The sequence below is a fragment of the Pocillopora verrucosa genome, chromosome 8 (genome assembly GCF_036669915.1).
Source record: "Pocillopora verrucosa isolate sample1 chromosome 8, ASM3666991v2, whole genome shotgun sequence".
Lineage (NCBI taxonomy): Eukaryota > Metazoa > Cnidaria > Anthozoa > Scleractinia > Pocilloporidae > Pocillopora > Pocillopora verrucosa.
The window spans coordinates 15,637,529-15,655,270 of record NC_089319.1 but is presented as its reverse complement, the minus strand read 5'-3'; the positions used below and the strand labels follow the sequence as shown (position 1 = coordinate 15,655,270).

Below are 17,742 nucleotides of genomic sequence, written 5' to 3'. Positions count from 1 at the left end.
AACATTGGCCCTAACTTGTTATCATTTGACTGCTGTTGGGTAAGGGGAGGGGTAGGTGCGCAGTTGCTCATATACTGATGTTGATCCATTACTTTTGTGGAAGTTTCTTTGGAAGTATTTAAAGCCCGTATTACGTCAACAGAATTTGCACCAAGACTTACAAATTTGTTATTTCCATCTTTATCGTAGCATAGATTTGGTCCTGACCACACCTGTGGCTTGAGCTCCTTTTGCCAACTCTCACGTTTAAAAATTACACCAGCCAGAGAAAAATGAATAAAAAGAGCTTGGTAAAGAAACAAAAATAAACTTAAAAAAGGAAAAAATTCAACATAAATCTCAGATGACGAGAGTTTTTTAAAAACCTTTAAGGATGAAAAGTAACGTTATAAAAACATAACGACAACATCTCACAATTATCAAATGCAAATGAGGAAAGATAACCGTTGATATATCAAGAGAAAACGAAGGTGCGAAATGTGGGAAACAAAAGTATATAATGGTGAAAAAGTGAAACGTTTTTCTGGAGTGTTCAAGGTTGGTCTCTTTTCCAACAACATATCTTACAAATAAGGAACTCAAACATTCCGCTGCATTTCGTTGAATTGTTCGTGATGAGATAACCAAATATAAGCAAGTGTTAAACTCCATTAGGATATACTTAAAGAGTGAATTGCGTAGAGGGCGTGCTCTAACTGGCTACTCAGACTCTGGATATCTTTGCTATTAACCTCCCAGGAACTCGCTCGGGATTTCCGCCCGAAAATATTGTAATCGTTGCAGGAACAGATGAGTTCAATTCATCTGTTTGTGTTATATTACCTCACTGTTTTGATATATACCAATACAAATATTTACCTTCATGTCGGTGGCTAATGGTGGCCATGGATGAATGGCGGCGCGGCTAAAAGGTCCTAAAAGGCTATTGGCGGCTCGGAAAAATACCCACCTCTGGTGAGTTTCAACGGTGTGACGGCTTTTACGGCCAACGGTTAAAATTTTGGCCAATTTACGGCTAACGGTTAACATCTTTCCATTGTCCTTACCAGAAATTTTTTTTACGGTTAACTTTTTTCAAGAGTAACGACTAAATTAACGGCCAACCCCATTGAGACCCCCTTACTAACCACTCACTTCCACTTTGATGAATAGTTGTTAACCATAACATAATCACACGTCCCGTGAGTACGATGTTGTGTTTCACGTTCAAAATACTATGAAATAAAGTAGATTCGGAGGAATTCTTGCACGACAAAATTTCTTACCATTCAAGAGAATGTAGATAGCCAACGGGGTAGCCATCGTCACAATATCACTAGTAAGAGACAAAACAAGTCATTGTTTACACCAAGAGCGCAAGGTAAATATACCAGTTTTAAATCAACTGCGACTGAAAAGAACCGCACAGAGGTCGAAGCCACTCACCACTAAGAGCTAGTGAGCAACTGAAATAGGTGATTCCCTCTCTTTGACAAGTATGTCGGCTTCATCGCCAAAATTGAGTGCCATAACAGACACTTAAATAGAATACGACAGCACCTTTTTTAAAGTCGTGTTTAGCGTCACAGGTGGTGTGTTAAATTTACTTAGCTAGTGTCATTTTAAACAATTTGACATCAGTGGTAGGAAGACAGGATGAAGTGTCAGGCTTGTTCTTGATTAGACTTTTATAGCTATTTAGACAATTAACTACTTTTAAATGGTAGTCTCGAGAACGATATTTTCGGATTTCTCCCATATTAGTGAGTCTTTTTTTTCCTATGAAATTTTAGTCTTGTCAGAGTCATTGCTAAAGGCACGGTCAGCCGAGAAGTTATCGCCTGGTGAAAGCTGCAGCACGCATTGACGGTCATTTGACGGATAATGGGCTCCTAAAGATTTACTCGCGCAGGTGTAATATCGACATCTTTCTTTAGTATTCTCACGTTTCAGAATTCATTAGAATGCAACAAAAGTTAAAGGTAGTCGTTCTCATTCATAATCAGACGTTATGTGGACGCCCGCACAGTTTTAATTCTTGGAACCTTGGCCATATTTGCAGTGCAACAAACTTTTAAGGTCCAGTATGTACCCTTTTTTAATTGTGGGAAGAGGTCCAATGTACATCTGACTTCCGGCCCCCACTGATCATTTGCCCCCCCAAATAAAAGAGAAACATACGGAAAAAAGAATTCTCGTGCTACACAACTTAGTTGCACTCGTATGTTTAACTTGCGACTCTCATCCTCGGAGACGATCTTCGTTGAATTTTCGGGCAATTTTCGGTGCCGAGTTCGGCTGTTAACCTGATGACGACCGTCGACGTTTCATAACATGATTTGTACCACGGACTGGATAGAAACTCTGGTGAGATCTAGCATTACGTGGGCTTAGCGCAGATGCTATCTCTCAACCTTTTCATTCGTTCTTTCTCATCAAAGTGGTTCAACTGCATTTGTAAGACAAAAATAATATAGTAATAAGCAATCAAGATTGTGCATTGCAGTGAAAGAACCAGGTTCTTTGGCTCTCTAACCAGTCCAGTTAACTTCTTTTGATATCAACGCAGTACCCAGAAGACAGGTAATGAGAGATGGCTATTTTTTATCTTGACCAACTTACAAGACAATGTGTAACTGTTGGAAGGACGAATACCCAATCACATCCTGGTATTCAAAGGATTTAAGTCAAAACAGATGAAAGAATTTTATCAAAACCGTCATTATTTAGTGTGATAAGATTCAATTAACCTTTGCCCTTTCTCGAACTCGTTGAAAGTGGATGCACGGTATGTTAAAAAAAAAAAAATTGAGAAAGAAAGATCAACACGACACTTACATGGCTTGCATACACAACAGGCTGCCGGAGAGGGGGGTTTGGGAACTGCAGCTAAATACTGACCCTGTAAGGACAGAGGGAAGGATACAATTGAAAAAGAAAGCTACGTACCGTTCATATTCTAAAAACACGCTCAAATGAGACAGCCGCCACAACAAACGTTATGTGCCGATCAATCCATAGATTTATAATCCCCTCCCCCCATCGTGGCAACCCACGGACATTTGACACAAAAGGACTTCCTTGGGGGTGGGTGGGTGAGGAGTTTGAACTTGACCGGCTGAGTGGGAAATTTGATCTGGAAGTGTCAAATCTTTCCAGCGGAGTACCGTGTATTTCAATTTTCAATATGCAGGAGTTTAAAGATAAAGAGTCCGCTTCCGTGGGCTAATGGCTTAGAAAGAAAAGTTAACATCATACGGAATGATGCCTCCATGTCAAAAACCCAACCATAAAACCAAAAACTACCGAGTGACTTTACCAAATTCTGCAGCATTCAATTTCCTTAATATTGAATAATGCTTGAGTAGGGTATTTGAACGGAATTTTGGCTTAGGAGAGGGGGAATTTGAACGAACTAATCTCCAAAAGTTCAAATGCCCAAAGGATTGCACAGGATAATGTAAAAGCTTCGAGGGATGCATAATGCAGTAGACGTTCCTGGTGTTATGAAGAAAAAAAACCAAGCCACTTCGAAGTTCTTCATCGACTAAGTTCGGAAAATAAACACAAGAAAACAATATTTGTAATGAACATACCGGTCCACATAAGGCTCCTTTCATAACACACATGGACTTGGTTAAAACCATTGCTCCTGCGCACACGCTCAGATGGCACATGTCGTCAGTAAACCATGGCGGGTCTTTTGGAGGAGGCTACGATCATAGGGTTTGAAAAAGTTACACATGAATTGTGGCACCGAGCAAGTTTTGATAATTTTAGCGTCAGATGGGATAATTAAAATATTAAGGTAACATCAGGAGCCCATTACTTTATGGGTTCCTGTACCAGGATTTGAAGAGGATTGGGAATGTTCGACTTAATAAAGCTAGACTTCAATGGAACGATTCAGCTTGACGTGACGTGGTTCACTTTCTTGGTTTTTTACAAACCTTTGAGGGTTGTTGTCTCAGTTCTACAATTCATTAGGACTTTAGAGGTTTTTAAAGGTATTGCTGTTAACAGCATTTGTATGAAGACTTACAAATTTCGGGTTTCCATCTTTATCGTAGCATGGATTTGGTCCTGACCACACCTGTGGCTTCTGCTCTTTTGGCCAACTCCCACGTTTGAAAATTACGCCAGCCAAGGAAAAATGAATAAAAAGAGCTTGGTAAAGAAACAAAAAAAACAAAAACAAACCAAAAGAAGAAAACATTTAACGTAAATCTCAGATAAAAAGAACACATGTAAACAAGGGTTAAACCGCTTCATAACATCATCGTCATTGTCTGAAACAGTTCTCGAACTCCGAAAGGGCATACATCGCAAACATTTTTATTATTTTTAGTTTATCATCACCAGTTAAGTTCATTTGATCTGCAGTCATTTCCTGTTCATCAATAATTATTACGTATGGAGAACTTTCATCGCCATTTCTTACCTGTTAATGCTTAGCCTTATTGACTTGATTTGATTGTCATTGATTTTCAATAGCACTCTTTAGGCGCAACTTTAACCTTTTCTTTCACACAATGCAATGATATGTACGCCTAATCACTCCTCCACTAAATCTTTTGTAGAACCAATCGTTTTAGGAAATATCTTAGGTCTAGCTTACTGGGCTCTTCGTTTTCGCTAGAACCATTTAGGAAGTCGTGTTTCACGTTCAAAATATGGCAGTTGAAAATAAATTCAGTGGAACAATTATATCAAAAAAGACGCTTACCGTTAACGAGAACGTTAGTAGTCAAAGAGGTAGCCATCGTCAGAATATAATGAGTTGTAGACAAAACAAGCCGTTATTTACACTGAGAACACAAACTTTACCAGTTTTAAATAAACTGCAACTGAAAAGCGCCGCACATACGTTGAACACACTTACTACGAGCGATTAAACATCTTTGCAATAACTCAAACAAATGAATCCCATCTCTTTGACAAGTATGTCGACTTTAACGCTAAAATGAAATGCCATAATAGGCACTTAAATAGAACACAACACCTTTTCTAAAATCGTGTTTATGTCACAGGTGGTGTGTTATCTACTTAGCCGGTGACACTTTGAACAATTTGACGTCAGTGTTGGACCTGTTCCTGATTGGCCTCTTCTTGATTGAGACAACTACTTTTATCAGAGGGTAGTCTCGAGAGCGATACTTTTGGATTTCTCTCGTAATAGTGAGACGTATTTTTCTTATGCAATTTTCTTCTCGTCAGAGTCATCGCTCAAGGCTCGTTTAGCCAAAATCCGACCAGTTTTCCAAACTAAGTAATATGATACACGTAATCTAACGTTCTGTCGACGGGAGCTTATATCAGAGTAGTGCTGATGGCCAAACATGAACAGGAGTGGCCCTGAGAAATAATCACTATGGAAAAAGATGATGGTGAACCTTCACTTTAAAGGAACTGATCTCAATTTGCAATACACAGTTGTGCACTTTGTCCACTGAAATGTTTCCCTCGCAATTATGAGACATATTCTAGTATCAAAAGATTATTTACTTTCTCATCCTTAGCTTGTCAAATTAGAAACAATTTCTGCTGAATAAAGCTATCTTACTTTTTTCCGATTGGTTGAGCGATAGATAAATACTTTATTAACTAAACCATCACAGCCAGAGGCTGAATTACGCCTAGATTCAAGAACAGTAAGATATGTTGAAATGTCAGGACCTGAACTGTCTATTTCACAAATAGATTCCATGGTGCCGTGCTTCTGCTCAGCAACAGATCACAGATTATGTCAAAATGTGGCAAAAACACTGAAAAAGGAGCACAGGCGATGGCACAGTCGAGTGTGTCAGTGATGTTCCAACCACACTTTGACGTTCTCCTTGATTTCCCACAGCGCAGAATTACGACAACATGAAATCTAACTGTTTTATATGATAAAAAAGCAGAATATTGTTATTGGGAATTTCATCTATGCGTAACATGGAATCTAACTGTTTTATTTGATAAAAAAGCAGAATATTGTTATTGGGAATTTCATCCATGCGTAGCGATAGCAAAAGCCACGCTGAATGAATACTATTATCGCACAAATGACTGTTGTGACCTAATTACCGGACTATGATAAGAAATATTGATAAAAACGAAGAGCAAAAATATACAAAAACTAAAAAATGGGAAAGAAAAGAAAGCGACAAAAATAAGCTTTACTTCGCTCCCCCCCCATAAGATTCTTCAAAACGATTAATTTGTTGTATTATTTGCAACACAATTTAGAGTAGAACGCTTTCCCTCATGAAATTTATCAATCAATTTCATCAGTATCTATATTCTCCATACTCTCCCCAAAACATTTAATTTTTTTACTGACGAGCAGAATTCGTTTCACAATCAAAGCCTCTTAAGCTGGCGATCGTTTACGCTATTCTTATCATCATACTGAATAATTCAGCTGTATTACTGTAAAGAGAAAATAGATGCTGGTCACTATTTGGCTCGGATTTAAAGGATCAATACAAGATGTACACATGAGACAAAAGTTCAAATCCTTGTGTAAAACACAAGTGAAAGAAATAAAATTTTCTCAATTTCTTGTTCCGCGCTTACGCTTGCGTTTGCATTTGCGCCAGAATCGTTCGCACATTCTTTACCTTGTACTTGCATTTGCGTCGTACGCTTGAACTAGGCTTGAGGATCATCGACGCCAAGTTTATCTTGTCAATAATAATAAAATACATTCGGAAGAAAAGTGATCCCTGAGAATCTAGGAATAATTATTAAGTTATCCCTTGGTGAAAGCTGCGGTACAATCAGGAGAATTTGCAATTATCTATAGAGCACTGAGGGTCAGTTGACGGATAATCAGCTCCTAAAAATTTACCCGCGCAGATGGAATGTCGAAATCTTTCCAAAATCTTCTCACGTTTTATCGTTCATTGGTATTCAACAAAAGTTTAAGGTATTGGATTAATCTCACTCATTCATATATTCAGAAGTTAACGCAAAGTTTCAATTCTGACAACCTTGGCTTCAGTAGCAATCGAACAAATATTTAAGGTCCGATATGTACCCTACAATGAGTTGTGTCACTGGCTGATCTCTGAAACTCTGTTACAAGTGATCTCATGCTTGATGTCCGCGGAATTCCACCGTCGCTACCCGAAGTCTGACGTCGCGACGCATGCTCATGGCTTTGATCAATGGGACATAGCCCGATGTCGCTCCTGTTTCTACGGTGTCCAAGGTGACGTGGTAGAACGCTAAGGGAACTTCTATTATCAGGTGGACCTGAAGTGTCGGTATTGTCAGGGTTTAGCATTGCGGACAAAACACGGCCGCTATCACTGGAAATCCTTCGGTGGCCTGCGCGGGCATTGGAGACTGAAGGATGTACGGGGGAACGGTTTTTCCGACAAGGTGGCGGGGTGTATCTGGGCTCATGTTCACTGTTACAAGGCCTTCTATTTTGTCGTGAGGGCCTCACGTGAACTGCCATGTAGGTTGGTTCGTGGATTGTTCGTCGTTGTTCATGAGGGCTTGGCCGCGGGGAATGTCTCGGAGAACGAGGAGATACACTTGCTGGGTCGTCAATATTCAGGGGACACCGTTGCTCATCAACCACTGTTTGATAAACCGGGTCTGTCTCACCTTGTCTGTTTTCTGACCTCGAAGTCTTAGGTAGGTCCTGCAATAGTATATCTTGCGGGGCTGTCCAACTTCTTTTATGACGCCCTTCCCTCTCAGGACTAGGCGTTAAGGGATGATAGATTCCTGAAACAGATCGTGGTCTGTCAATGTTCGACCGCGATCGCGCTTTGTGTCTATCGAGTAGAGGTTGATACATTGCTGTAGATGATCCAGCGGCTTTCGTGTTGTTGTGGTCGATTATTTTATCAAGGCCACCATGCGAAGTCACTTTTGTCTTGTCATCTAAAATGACTCTCTTTGATGGAGTTAAGGGCTGATAAATTCCAGAACTTGACAATATCGTCTCATCTTCAGCATCAGCGTTGTCAACTAAGATCCCTTGCTTGGAAAAATTCTGGCGGCTGATACTGAGCGGTTGATAAATACTTGCTGACTCAACTCTCTCATTTTCATCTACAGTGTGTCTCAGAGAATTGCACTCGTCCCCAGGTCCCTCTAAAACATGGTAGAACGGTTCACCTACTTGAGCAAGAGGTGTTTTTCTGTCCTTGTTACCCTCCGAATTATTTTCGTTTGAATTCAAGGTACCACCGGGGATGCACTCGGAGGATCCTCGTTGATCGGGTGATCGTCGGAGACTCTCGGAGCTTTCCTCCTCGATCCCACTGTCATATACTAACTCGTCGATTTCGTTTTCGATGAGAACTCGAATTTGGTCTTGAAAGGTTCTGGTTGTCTGCCGTGCAGGCGAATCTCCATGTTCTGAATATAGGATAATGATAGCAGCTTAGATTTTATATCGATTCTATATTTACCTTTAAGTTAACATGTATTTATTGAGCGGCCTAAATTTTAACAAACAGAGGCATGTTGGATTGAATGGGGAAGCAACGAAATAAACATACATGGGCTAAAGTCTCTGAAATAGAAGGTAGTGTACTGTACGAACACAATTTGACTCACCACCGATAAGTGCAGGATTCACATGAGCTGAATGGTGATCCTGAAAACTAATTGGAGGAAAAAACTGGTTCTCATTGGCATTCATGGCCATTCCCCGTTCTTGCTGTCGTCGAGAAATGTCCAGTAAATCTTCTGTTGAATCACGACTTCTGAGTCTGCGCACTAAACAAAACCCAAACACTCACGATCAACCCTCTGTGGTGTCACTTGTCTTCAAAAGTACACACGTTTGCACAACACCTAACTAAGAAATCCTGATAACCGATTGTGAATAGAGAGGAGGAGGGTAGGCGTCTAAGAAGAAGGGAAAGTTGTTTAGGCCTACTTATAGTGAGAAAGAACGCAGACTCGAACGAAGACATGGCGTCATATTTATAAAGAATACCATGACCACTTAGAAAGAGAACTTCCTTTCCACTCGGACCATTTTTTTTTTCCGCAACCTATCTAATATCTTGACGGCCCATATCGTTTCATTGCATTTTTTTAAATTTTGCAATAAGCATTTCATTTGTTCAGTTGTTCACATCAGTGCGTTACAAAGACACAACTTTCCGTCGCGCAAAAGAGGGCTGCATGTTTTTCTTGGGTTCAATAAAATCACTTTGAATAAATCACTTTTACCATAGGGCTTTTGAAGAAGACAAATTATAGAGGCCCACTGTACCTTTGTTTTTGCTTTAGGACGTCTAGAAGACATATCAAAATGGGTACAAAAAACTTGCTTCTTCTACATATTGCTAGTACAAGAAACAGCACTTTGCCTACTTATTGACGTAATTTTGTGAAAGGGAAAAACTCCTTTGCTGTTTTACCATTTGTTTCTTTTAATTTGATTGTCAGGAAAACCTTATGGAAATTTTTTTAGGAGATTGCAAAGTGTGGAATTCATATCAAATCGTGATTTTCTGGAAATGTCGCTCATTGCCTCGGCTTTTTTGCTAAACTTGTCCTCCACAGGCTACAGTGGGACCTTTTTCAAAACTCCCGCGAGTATGTTATTTTCTCTAAGCTCCGCCTCCTCTAACAATGCAGTACACGATTGGTGATTAGTGCTGAAATTGACCAGGGGGAGCTAAAAGAAACGGTTTAAAACAACTTTATAAAAAGGAATTAAAGATAAAAACGACAGTTTTTTTTGGTGAAAAACAACAAATGAGAGAGTTGAGCATCGAAACTTACTAATACCGCGTAAATAGTGTTTGTCACTGATGAAAAAGAAAGGCAGAACATCTTGTCTCATACCGCGTGTAACTTAGACCAATTAGAAAAGAACAACTGAAACAGCAGATCAATTCACAAAAGAAAGCTAGAAGCTTTCGCGCAACTATCAACACAAAAATTTATCTAGATTCTAGAGGCATTCTCTTTGACTTTCAATATGAACCAATTTCAGCGGTGTTCATCTTTTTAGTGCGCTAATGCGCCATCTAATACGACCCTTGCCTTACCTGAGATGGCCCTTGCTGGGGACGAATTCCTTAGGACAAAGAATTGAACAACAAATTAGTAAAAAGAATGTTTTTAGTCACAAGCAAGCAAGAATGACCATGTTTGTATCCTAACTATGTTCCTAATTTGAATGAACATGCTGTACCTGGTGTGAAATTGTTCCATTTCAAACGCTTCTGAATCCGGAGCAGATTTCACCCGTAGGCTTCCCTTCCTTGGCCTGTGGATTAAATTACTTTTAGTAGGGGTAAATCTCTTCACAATTTCAAACAGAAAAGCATTAGCTACAAATTATCTTGTGATACTACCCACCCATACAGCGCCGTAGTTTCCTTAGTAACTACCCCTATATTCATTTATCAGTGTCACTGACAGATCTCTTACGTTTTAAACACACGCAGTAGATACGAACCCTTTCAAATATCAAAGTTTTTTTTTGGAAATTCCCGTTGTGAACCATATATTTAGTCTTACTAAGTTGTGATAGTGTTTTTTGCAAACGACAGTTTGCTCCATGCATCCTCAAGTAAACACTGATTCGTGATCTCGGTAAAAACTGCATTAGCTAAGAATTCCCTTGTAAAGCTTATTAAGTTACCTGCTTCTATGAGTTTTATAACAGACAGCTGTAAGTGCAGCCATTGTTAGGACAACAGCACCACCCACTACTGCTCCATACAACGTCAAGGGCGTTTTTCCTGAAAAAAAGGAACATTTAGATCAGCACAAACCAACACTCTCTGACAGGCGGCGCGAGCAAGAAAAGTCGATTATAGGATAATCATCTGTAGAGGTCGGTTAGTGAGAATCGACCCCAATGATCCTTAGAGGACAGTTATATTTATTGTGATAAACCAAAACCAAAGCAATCACACACATTAAAGACTGCTGCAAACGATCCGAAGGGCAAAAAAATAAAAGCGATTGAGTCGTAATTGGTGTTAGTTTTCTTTTTTATCTGAGTGGTTGCAGGGTTGATGCGTGTGTTTATCACAGGCACTGCTTTCTAAGTTCAGTTTAATATCACTCTGTTGGACTAGTGAGACCAGATATCTTATCACCACGGTGCGACGAAATGATCGCAAAAGCTTTCAAAATCACACGAAGATCTTAGAGAGAGCAAAGTACTTCTAAAGGGATAAAGCGGATCATGCATTCCAAGCGTACATGAATTAGAAAAGTCGAGTAGAACCTGAGCTCCTCGCAGTAGTCATCCCACCCCGCTGCATGCTGTACCCTGAGGTCAGAGGTATTGGGCTTAAAAATTCAGAGATGACCATCTACTAGAAATTGTCAATAACGAGCACTCATGAACAGTGAAACACTCTAACACTATTGACATTATGGTGAAAAGTTGATCAGTGACATATAATAGCGAGAGATATGATGAAGAGTATGTTTCTTAGGTTTTTTATCAGGCTTGTAATCATTAGGGCCTCGATGGAAAATTTGCTTATTCTCTTTAAACAATAATTACCACTTTTTTCTGTGCCATGTGAAGCCACGGCGGAGCCCACAGTAGTCTTCTTATGGTGGAGCAGTGTAGCTGTTGGCCTGCTAGACTCATTTGGTATCACGGTAGTATTTGTTATGGCCGGCTGCCCGGTGGCGAATGTTGTCGGAATGTTCTGTTCCTCCTCTGTAGTTACTCGTTCAGTGAAATCTGATATTGAAGATGACGTCACGCTGGTGGACCTCAGAGATGACGGCTCTGTTTTAAGTTGTCCTAGGGATAAATAAATAGCAACTTTTTTAACATTTGTAATGTAAGGAAAGGAGATATAAACAAAAATGAGAGAAAACAACCTTTATATCACGACCCTCGTCCTGATCACGGATCTGCAATCGGTGCATACAAATATATATGAATGCAAATTTTTCAGCATGCTCATTGGCTGAGGACATGTTAGCCCATCAAAAACAGAGGAGAAAGGTGAAACTTAGAGAAGAAGTTTGTATATTACAAATAAATGGATGGACGATTTCATGATGAATTTGGAATACGTGACCTAACTGGATTGTGCAATATGTTGGCTTTGAAGGATTTAAGCTCATGCTCTTTCATTCCAAATCTGTACAAACAGTTAAGAAAAACCCAAAGAAGACAATAACAACAACAACAACAACAAAAACCCACGCAGTCTTTCTTTAATATAGCCTCCCAAATACCTGACAATTGATCAGAATACTGCAATACTTCTTTGGTTGTTTCATAGGTTAAATAAAACAAGAAAACTTAAATGAATGAAGGTTAAGATGTTAATTAAGGTTTTGGAAAATAAAATAATGCTGAAATGCTGTCTGTATAGTCAATTCCTTCTTTTATTATTATTATTATGATTTTTTATAACTCCCCGTTAGCATCGCAAAAAAATAAAGCCCCGTGAAATGCCAACCCGCAAAACTTTCACAATTTAGGGCGGATTTTCTCCTCTTTTAATTCAGGCAAAACTTAATAAGGACAGATTGTGAGAAGATTATGGTTTCGTTTCAGGACTACAGCAAATTAAAATTGTTAGGCCGGTGACATGATTATGTGACATTACGAGATGTACTGTTGATGGACACCCAATCACCTCTCCTAAAGTTTTGCCCTCGAAAGGCAAAAATGATAACAACACAAAACAAAAAGCACCGAAATACACATATATTTAGGTCCACTTTTGGCAAAAGAACATTTACTTTGTGAACGCCCTTGTGATGACAGTAGAAAAAATATTAACACTCATCATCAACTTAAATTTTATAAGGCAGATTATATAATATCACCTCAGTAATACGTCAATAAAGGAATTTGAAAATTTCTCATTTATTTCAAGCCGGGAAAATAATTTGCACTCGCTACTAGAAAATTAGGATTTGCCGCATAACAAGAATTTATCGTCGATTAACAATGAATATCGTGCTGTGATATGACAGCGTGGAGGTTAGTTAATATTTGCAAGAACTGAAGAATTTTCATCTTTATTCCTACGGACTAAGTATTGAAATAAAGCTTGCCAAGGTAAGGTACGGCTTCCCTTTATACATGAGATACAGAATGTATTTGGCATTCAGTAGGTAAACTTTTAACCGAAGAAAATCGAAGTAACCGAGAGCAGAATATGCTGCACGCTGTGTAATATTTTTCTTCCAGGATGCAAAAGGATTTTGACACTGTAACTAACCTTCCATCGCGTTGCAATTAAGCAGAAGGAAAAGCTCGTAGCTCAAAAGGATCTTTAGATAAATACCCATCACCATTTTACGAAGTGTTGATTCCAAGGCGAATGAGGTTATTCTGTGTAGATTATTCCAGAAACATGCTGCGATGGAGGGGAAAGTGCACTGACTAGCGCGTGACACTGTAGGTTGACGGCTCCAGGTGACGCCCCTTCTCATCGGGGGTCTTCATCATTTCTGTCCTCGCTAATTGTTTATTTTTTACCTTTTTGTGTTGTCAAGATAGTTTCCTTAGACAAAGAGGAAAACAGTAAAGAAAACATCGCGTTGTGAGGTATTCTTTTAATGCTTTGATTACATACAACAAACAAAAATCATTCTCGTCTGAGTCATTGTGAATTGCGTGACAAAAGTAACAAAACCTTGCAGACATCGAGTTATTTCTTCCTTTCGGGCTATTAGTTACTATTTTTAGTTCTGCCAGAAAATCTCCGAACGAAAAGGAAATGATCAAACAAGCTATTGCGAGACTATCTTACTTCTTGGCTAAACCCAAATAAATACTGCTGTGCCAATAGATAGGTTTTGACATTTAGCCCGAGGAGCCAAAAGGAAGGGCAAAAACAACCACATGTCAACAAGATGGGAAGCTTAAAGGGGCAGGATCACGACCCGGACATACTCATTGGGTTCATCTCGCAGATTTCCTCTCGAACAAGTTTTCCTATATTCTGGATTACATTTTGAAAGAGCATGAAGAAATGCAGAATAGTTACCGCTTCTGGGTGTAGTTTTCAGGCCGAGAGTGAGAGCTGAATGCTGTTATTTTAAATTATGTTCTTTCTTGAATAATTATTCCGTTTATGAACATCATAATAGGGTTATTTGATCGAGAAATGAAGCCACGGATAAGACCTTGAGTTTATTGAAGATAGTCCACCCTTTGATCCAGTAGGAAAATGTCTAATTTTGCTCCAATTCCAATGAAACCTGACCGGCTTTGACTGAACTATTTTAGGTATAGGAAGAATCACGTGTCTGGTTTTTGCACAAATTTGACATTGAATCTATTCAACAGCTCTTTTATTTTTGAAAATATATTTTTTTGAAATATTTTTGACCGAGAAAGCGGTATAAGTGGAGAATGAGACAGAAAAAAAGCAGCAAAACGACGCATGATAGGGGAGCCTTCTTTCCGGAATGGTTCTATCCATTTGGCTACAACAATTGGACTGTTGATTATATAGTACAACGTATGTGATAAATGATGCAGTTAACCAAAGTAAACTTACTTCAGATACCCCGTTAAAACTCCACTTAATAACAAGAAGTGAAATGATTTTGCTTTGAATTTATGTGGTGAAAATCAGTAAATACACTATAGAGCTAAGAGCACATATTAGAGAAGTCTGTCCTACACTGATTTAAAGCGAGAGGGAGCCTGCAGTTGTAACCAATAACTTATCAGATTGAATGATACTATTTCTTGCCTGAATCATCATTGGAGTCAGGTATGGTTCAACCGATCAGACACAGTATAATACAAATTATCGAAGACTGAGAAACATTCTGTCTCTGATACTAATAACCTGTCAACAAAATTTTCAAAGGTAAAGTTCTTCTAAGAAGAAACTGTATTTAAACCTACAAGGGAACAAAATCTAAAGATTATCTGATCTGAAGACTTCATTCCAAATTAATTGGAAGACCAAACCGCTGAATTATACTAACGTTTTATGCTTCAAGGGATATACTCCCGCTCATGAATTGTACCCAGAGTACGCCGTCAATTCAATGTTTCCTTCTTCCTTATTGATGATATCCAGAGTTGGCCTAATCCTGGTTAATTCTTGTCCAGTTTTGACCCTCCTTTCCTGCAGTGAGAATCGAGGAACGCGACATCTTGAACAGACCGATCTCAAGCCTTGACGGAAACTTTCAATAAATATGAAATACAGCAAAGGGTTAAAGGCGCTGTTGTTACAAATGAGCCAGAAACTTATACCAAATAAAAGGGGGTGTTGCACCAAAACTGCTCCAAACGTCGGACCAGCGTTTCCAAAGACCAAGATAAGGAGAACCGCAAAAGCTGGTGCCCATGAAACAAAGAAGACAACTACAACTGATATCATTAAAATAGTGACCTTTCGTGCTGTACGAATCACAAGTTCCTTTTGATTGCTGGGAATCTCACCAGGAATGTTTCTTCTCCAAAGACGATAAGAAATCACTGAATAAAGCGTAATCAATGCTATAAACGAGCCTACTACAGTAGCTACCGATAAGTACAAGTCAACAGAGCCGCGATCATTATTTTCTACACATCTTGGCCACACATCACCTTCATAGTATAATAATTGTGTGTTCGAAAGACTTCCTATAGGCAATGAAAATGAAATCAACCACATGACAGGAATTGAAATCTTTACCATCCATTGTGATGAAAGTTTATAAGATAGTGGTCGAGTTACGGCGAGACATCGATCAATGGCGATAGCAACAAGGTTTAAAAGAGAGCAGAAAAGTGTAACAGAGTTTCCGTATTCCAACATTTTGCAAGTAAAGCTTCCCAAAACACCACCAAACCATTTGCCTCCAAGAAATATCATTTGGATGAAATGTGGTGTCATTAGTACACTGGTCAAAATATCACAAACGGCCAAGTTCAGTATAAGACAATTGGTTGGTGTTTTCATGGTTCGTTGGTTGGCTATGATGCAAATCACAAGAGAGTTGCCTATCACAGACATCACGAGACTAAATGATATGGCTGTGGCGAGAATTATCGTCGTTGGTAAACTGAACTGGATGGTGCTTTGTTTATCTGTTGAGAAATGAAGAAAATTCATGCATTTTAAATGAATCTACAGGAGAAAAGCAATATTTTTTCCAGCATTAAGGGAAGTGGCTCATCGATATAGCTCACATAGGAGTCTATTAACTCTGGGCCTTTTTATTTAGAGTACAAATTCAGTAATGTGAATATGAAAGTGATCTTCGCAGTTATGAACGCTACTAGAGCAGTAGTGAAAAGAAGGCCTGAAAAAAAATTCAGGCCTGTACGGGATTTTAACCCATGATCTCTGCGATACCGGTGCAGCGCTCTACTAACTGAACTAACAAGTCAACTGGGAGCTGGTCATTATGTTGGATCCCAGTTAACCCGTGAAGTAGTGAATAAACGACTGTGAATATATGAAATTCATATATTTGAACTGCTGATAAAGACGTGAATATGAAAGCGATCTTCGCGCTGCACCAATATCGCAGAGGTCATGGGTTCAAATCCCGTACAGGCCTGAATTTTTTTTTCAGGTCTTCTTTTCACAACTGCTCAAGTAGTGTTCATTACTGCGAAGATCGCTTTCATATTCACGTCTTTATCCGCCGTTCAAATATATGACTTTCATATATTCACAGCCGTTTAAAGTCAGTAATGCAAAGCAAATTTAACATCCAATCCTCATTTAAAAAAGATGTTTTTTCAAAAATCATTTCTTATAACGTTTACTTAACCAAAATTTTTTGGGGGAAAATTAAAGTTTTTTTAACCTTCCATGGGGTAAAATGCAATTAACGAAACTCACAGGAAATTACATTTCCACCTTCTGTTGTGTAAATTGAACACAAATCACTGGCAACTTACCACTTATTACTGCCCAAAATAATTTAACTACTAGGAGTGAAAAAATACTTGAGCGCTTGCCTTCGTCGGGATAATGAGCTTGTTCCTTATGTGTAGTCTCCAGAATTATTTTTACTGAAAAGCTGAAGTAAAACGCTGGCGAGATGTCTGGGAGACTTAAAGCTCAAATCATGTAAACTATGAACTTCGTAGGTCTTTTGCGGCTTTAATTAATGAATCAATCAGAGAACTATAGACGCATTTTCACGCTGCAAGGTTGGCAGGGATTGTTTCTAATGAAAACTGAACTCATAAAAAATAATCGTTTTGAACGGTAACTTTCCTTCCCCAAAATGTTCATCCTTAAAAACGAAGTCACATTAAAGGTTTCACGGTGGATTCGGATGCAAGTTAGTCTTCCTGGCTGTATTCCTTTATCTGTCTACCGCAGGCGAACAAGGGAAACACACGGTTTCATAACTTACCTTTCCGTAGATTTGTATCGTTAAGGCTTGATGAGTTTTCCTCTGCAAAGGACACCCACACATAGCACACGAGAATTGGACAAACAACACGAAACAACATTTTATGTGTCAGCATAATGCTTCAGTTTAGCGGGAGGATGAGGACTCAAATGAACACAGCTATGCCGTTTTGTATATTTATGATTTGTCCTTCTGATTAAGCGAACAGTGGTTTGCTTTTGACGGTACATTGTTTATTTACATTTCTAGGAAAAACAGACTTGAAGGACAAAGAGAAATAGATTTTATCGCTTTTTTATTGCAGTCTTGAATATTTATGCGTTTACAGAAAATTATCACTTTCTCTTTTATTTCATTTCGGATTTACAAAATAGGAAAATCTCTGTAGATACTCTGACAATAAATAAAATCAAATACTCAGCACTGATCCAAGTTTAAAAAGTTCTCCTGTAAACCTTATTATCTCAACATTCA

General features: G+C 38.8%; 3 protein-coding genes across 3 annotated transcripts; all 3 read right to left on the bottom strand.

Moving 5' to 3' along the window:
• Positions 1 to 1,011: 1,011 nt before the first annotated feature.
• Positions 1,012 to 4,925, bottom strand: LOC131769131 (uncharacterized). Its single transcript, XM_059084876.2, has 5 exons — positions 4,706 to 4,925; positions 4,022 to 4,146; positions 3,576 to 3,692; positions 2,818 to 2,881; positions 1,012 to 2,428 (listed from the first exon to the last, which is right to left on the bottom strand). The coding sequence occupies exons 1-5, from the start codon at positions 4,740 to 4,742 to the stop codon at positions 2,415 to 2,417; spliced, it is 357 nt and encodes a 118-aa protein (XP_058940859.1). The 5' UTR covers positions 4,743 to 4,925; the 3' UTR covers positions 1,012 to 2,414.
• A 2,060-nt stretch (positions 4,926 to 6,985) lies between these two features.
• On the bottom strand, positions 6,986 to 13,239 carry LOC131769132 (uncharacterized). Its single transcript, XM_059084877.2, has 7 exons — positions 13,164 to 13,239; positions 11,474 to 11,722; positions 10,595 to 10,694; positions 10,142 to 10,216; positions 9,996 to 10,024; positions 8,545 to 8,706; positions 6,986 to 8,343 (listed from the first exon to the last, which is right to left on the bottom strand). The coding sequence occupies exons 1-7, from the start codon at positions 13,237 to 13,239 to the stop codon at positions 6,986 to 6,988; spliced, it is 2,049 nt and encodes a 682-aa protein (XP_058940860.2).
• A 1,679-nt stretch (positions 13,240 to 14,918) lies between these two features.
• On the bottom strand, positions 14,919 to 17,383 carry LOC131769070 (allatostatin-A receptor-like). Its single transcript, XM_066170534.1, has 2 exons — positions 17,269 to 17,383; positions 14,919 to 15,982 (listed from the first exon to the last, which is right to left on the bottom strand). Exons 1-2 carry the CDS (start codon positions 17,381 to 17,383, stop codon positions 14,919 to 14,921), a joined length of 1,179 nt encoding a protein of 392 aa, XP_066026631.1.
• Between the last annotated feature and the right edge of the window lie 359 nt (positions 17,384 to 17,742).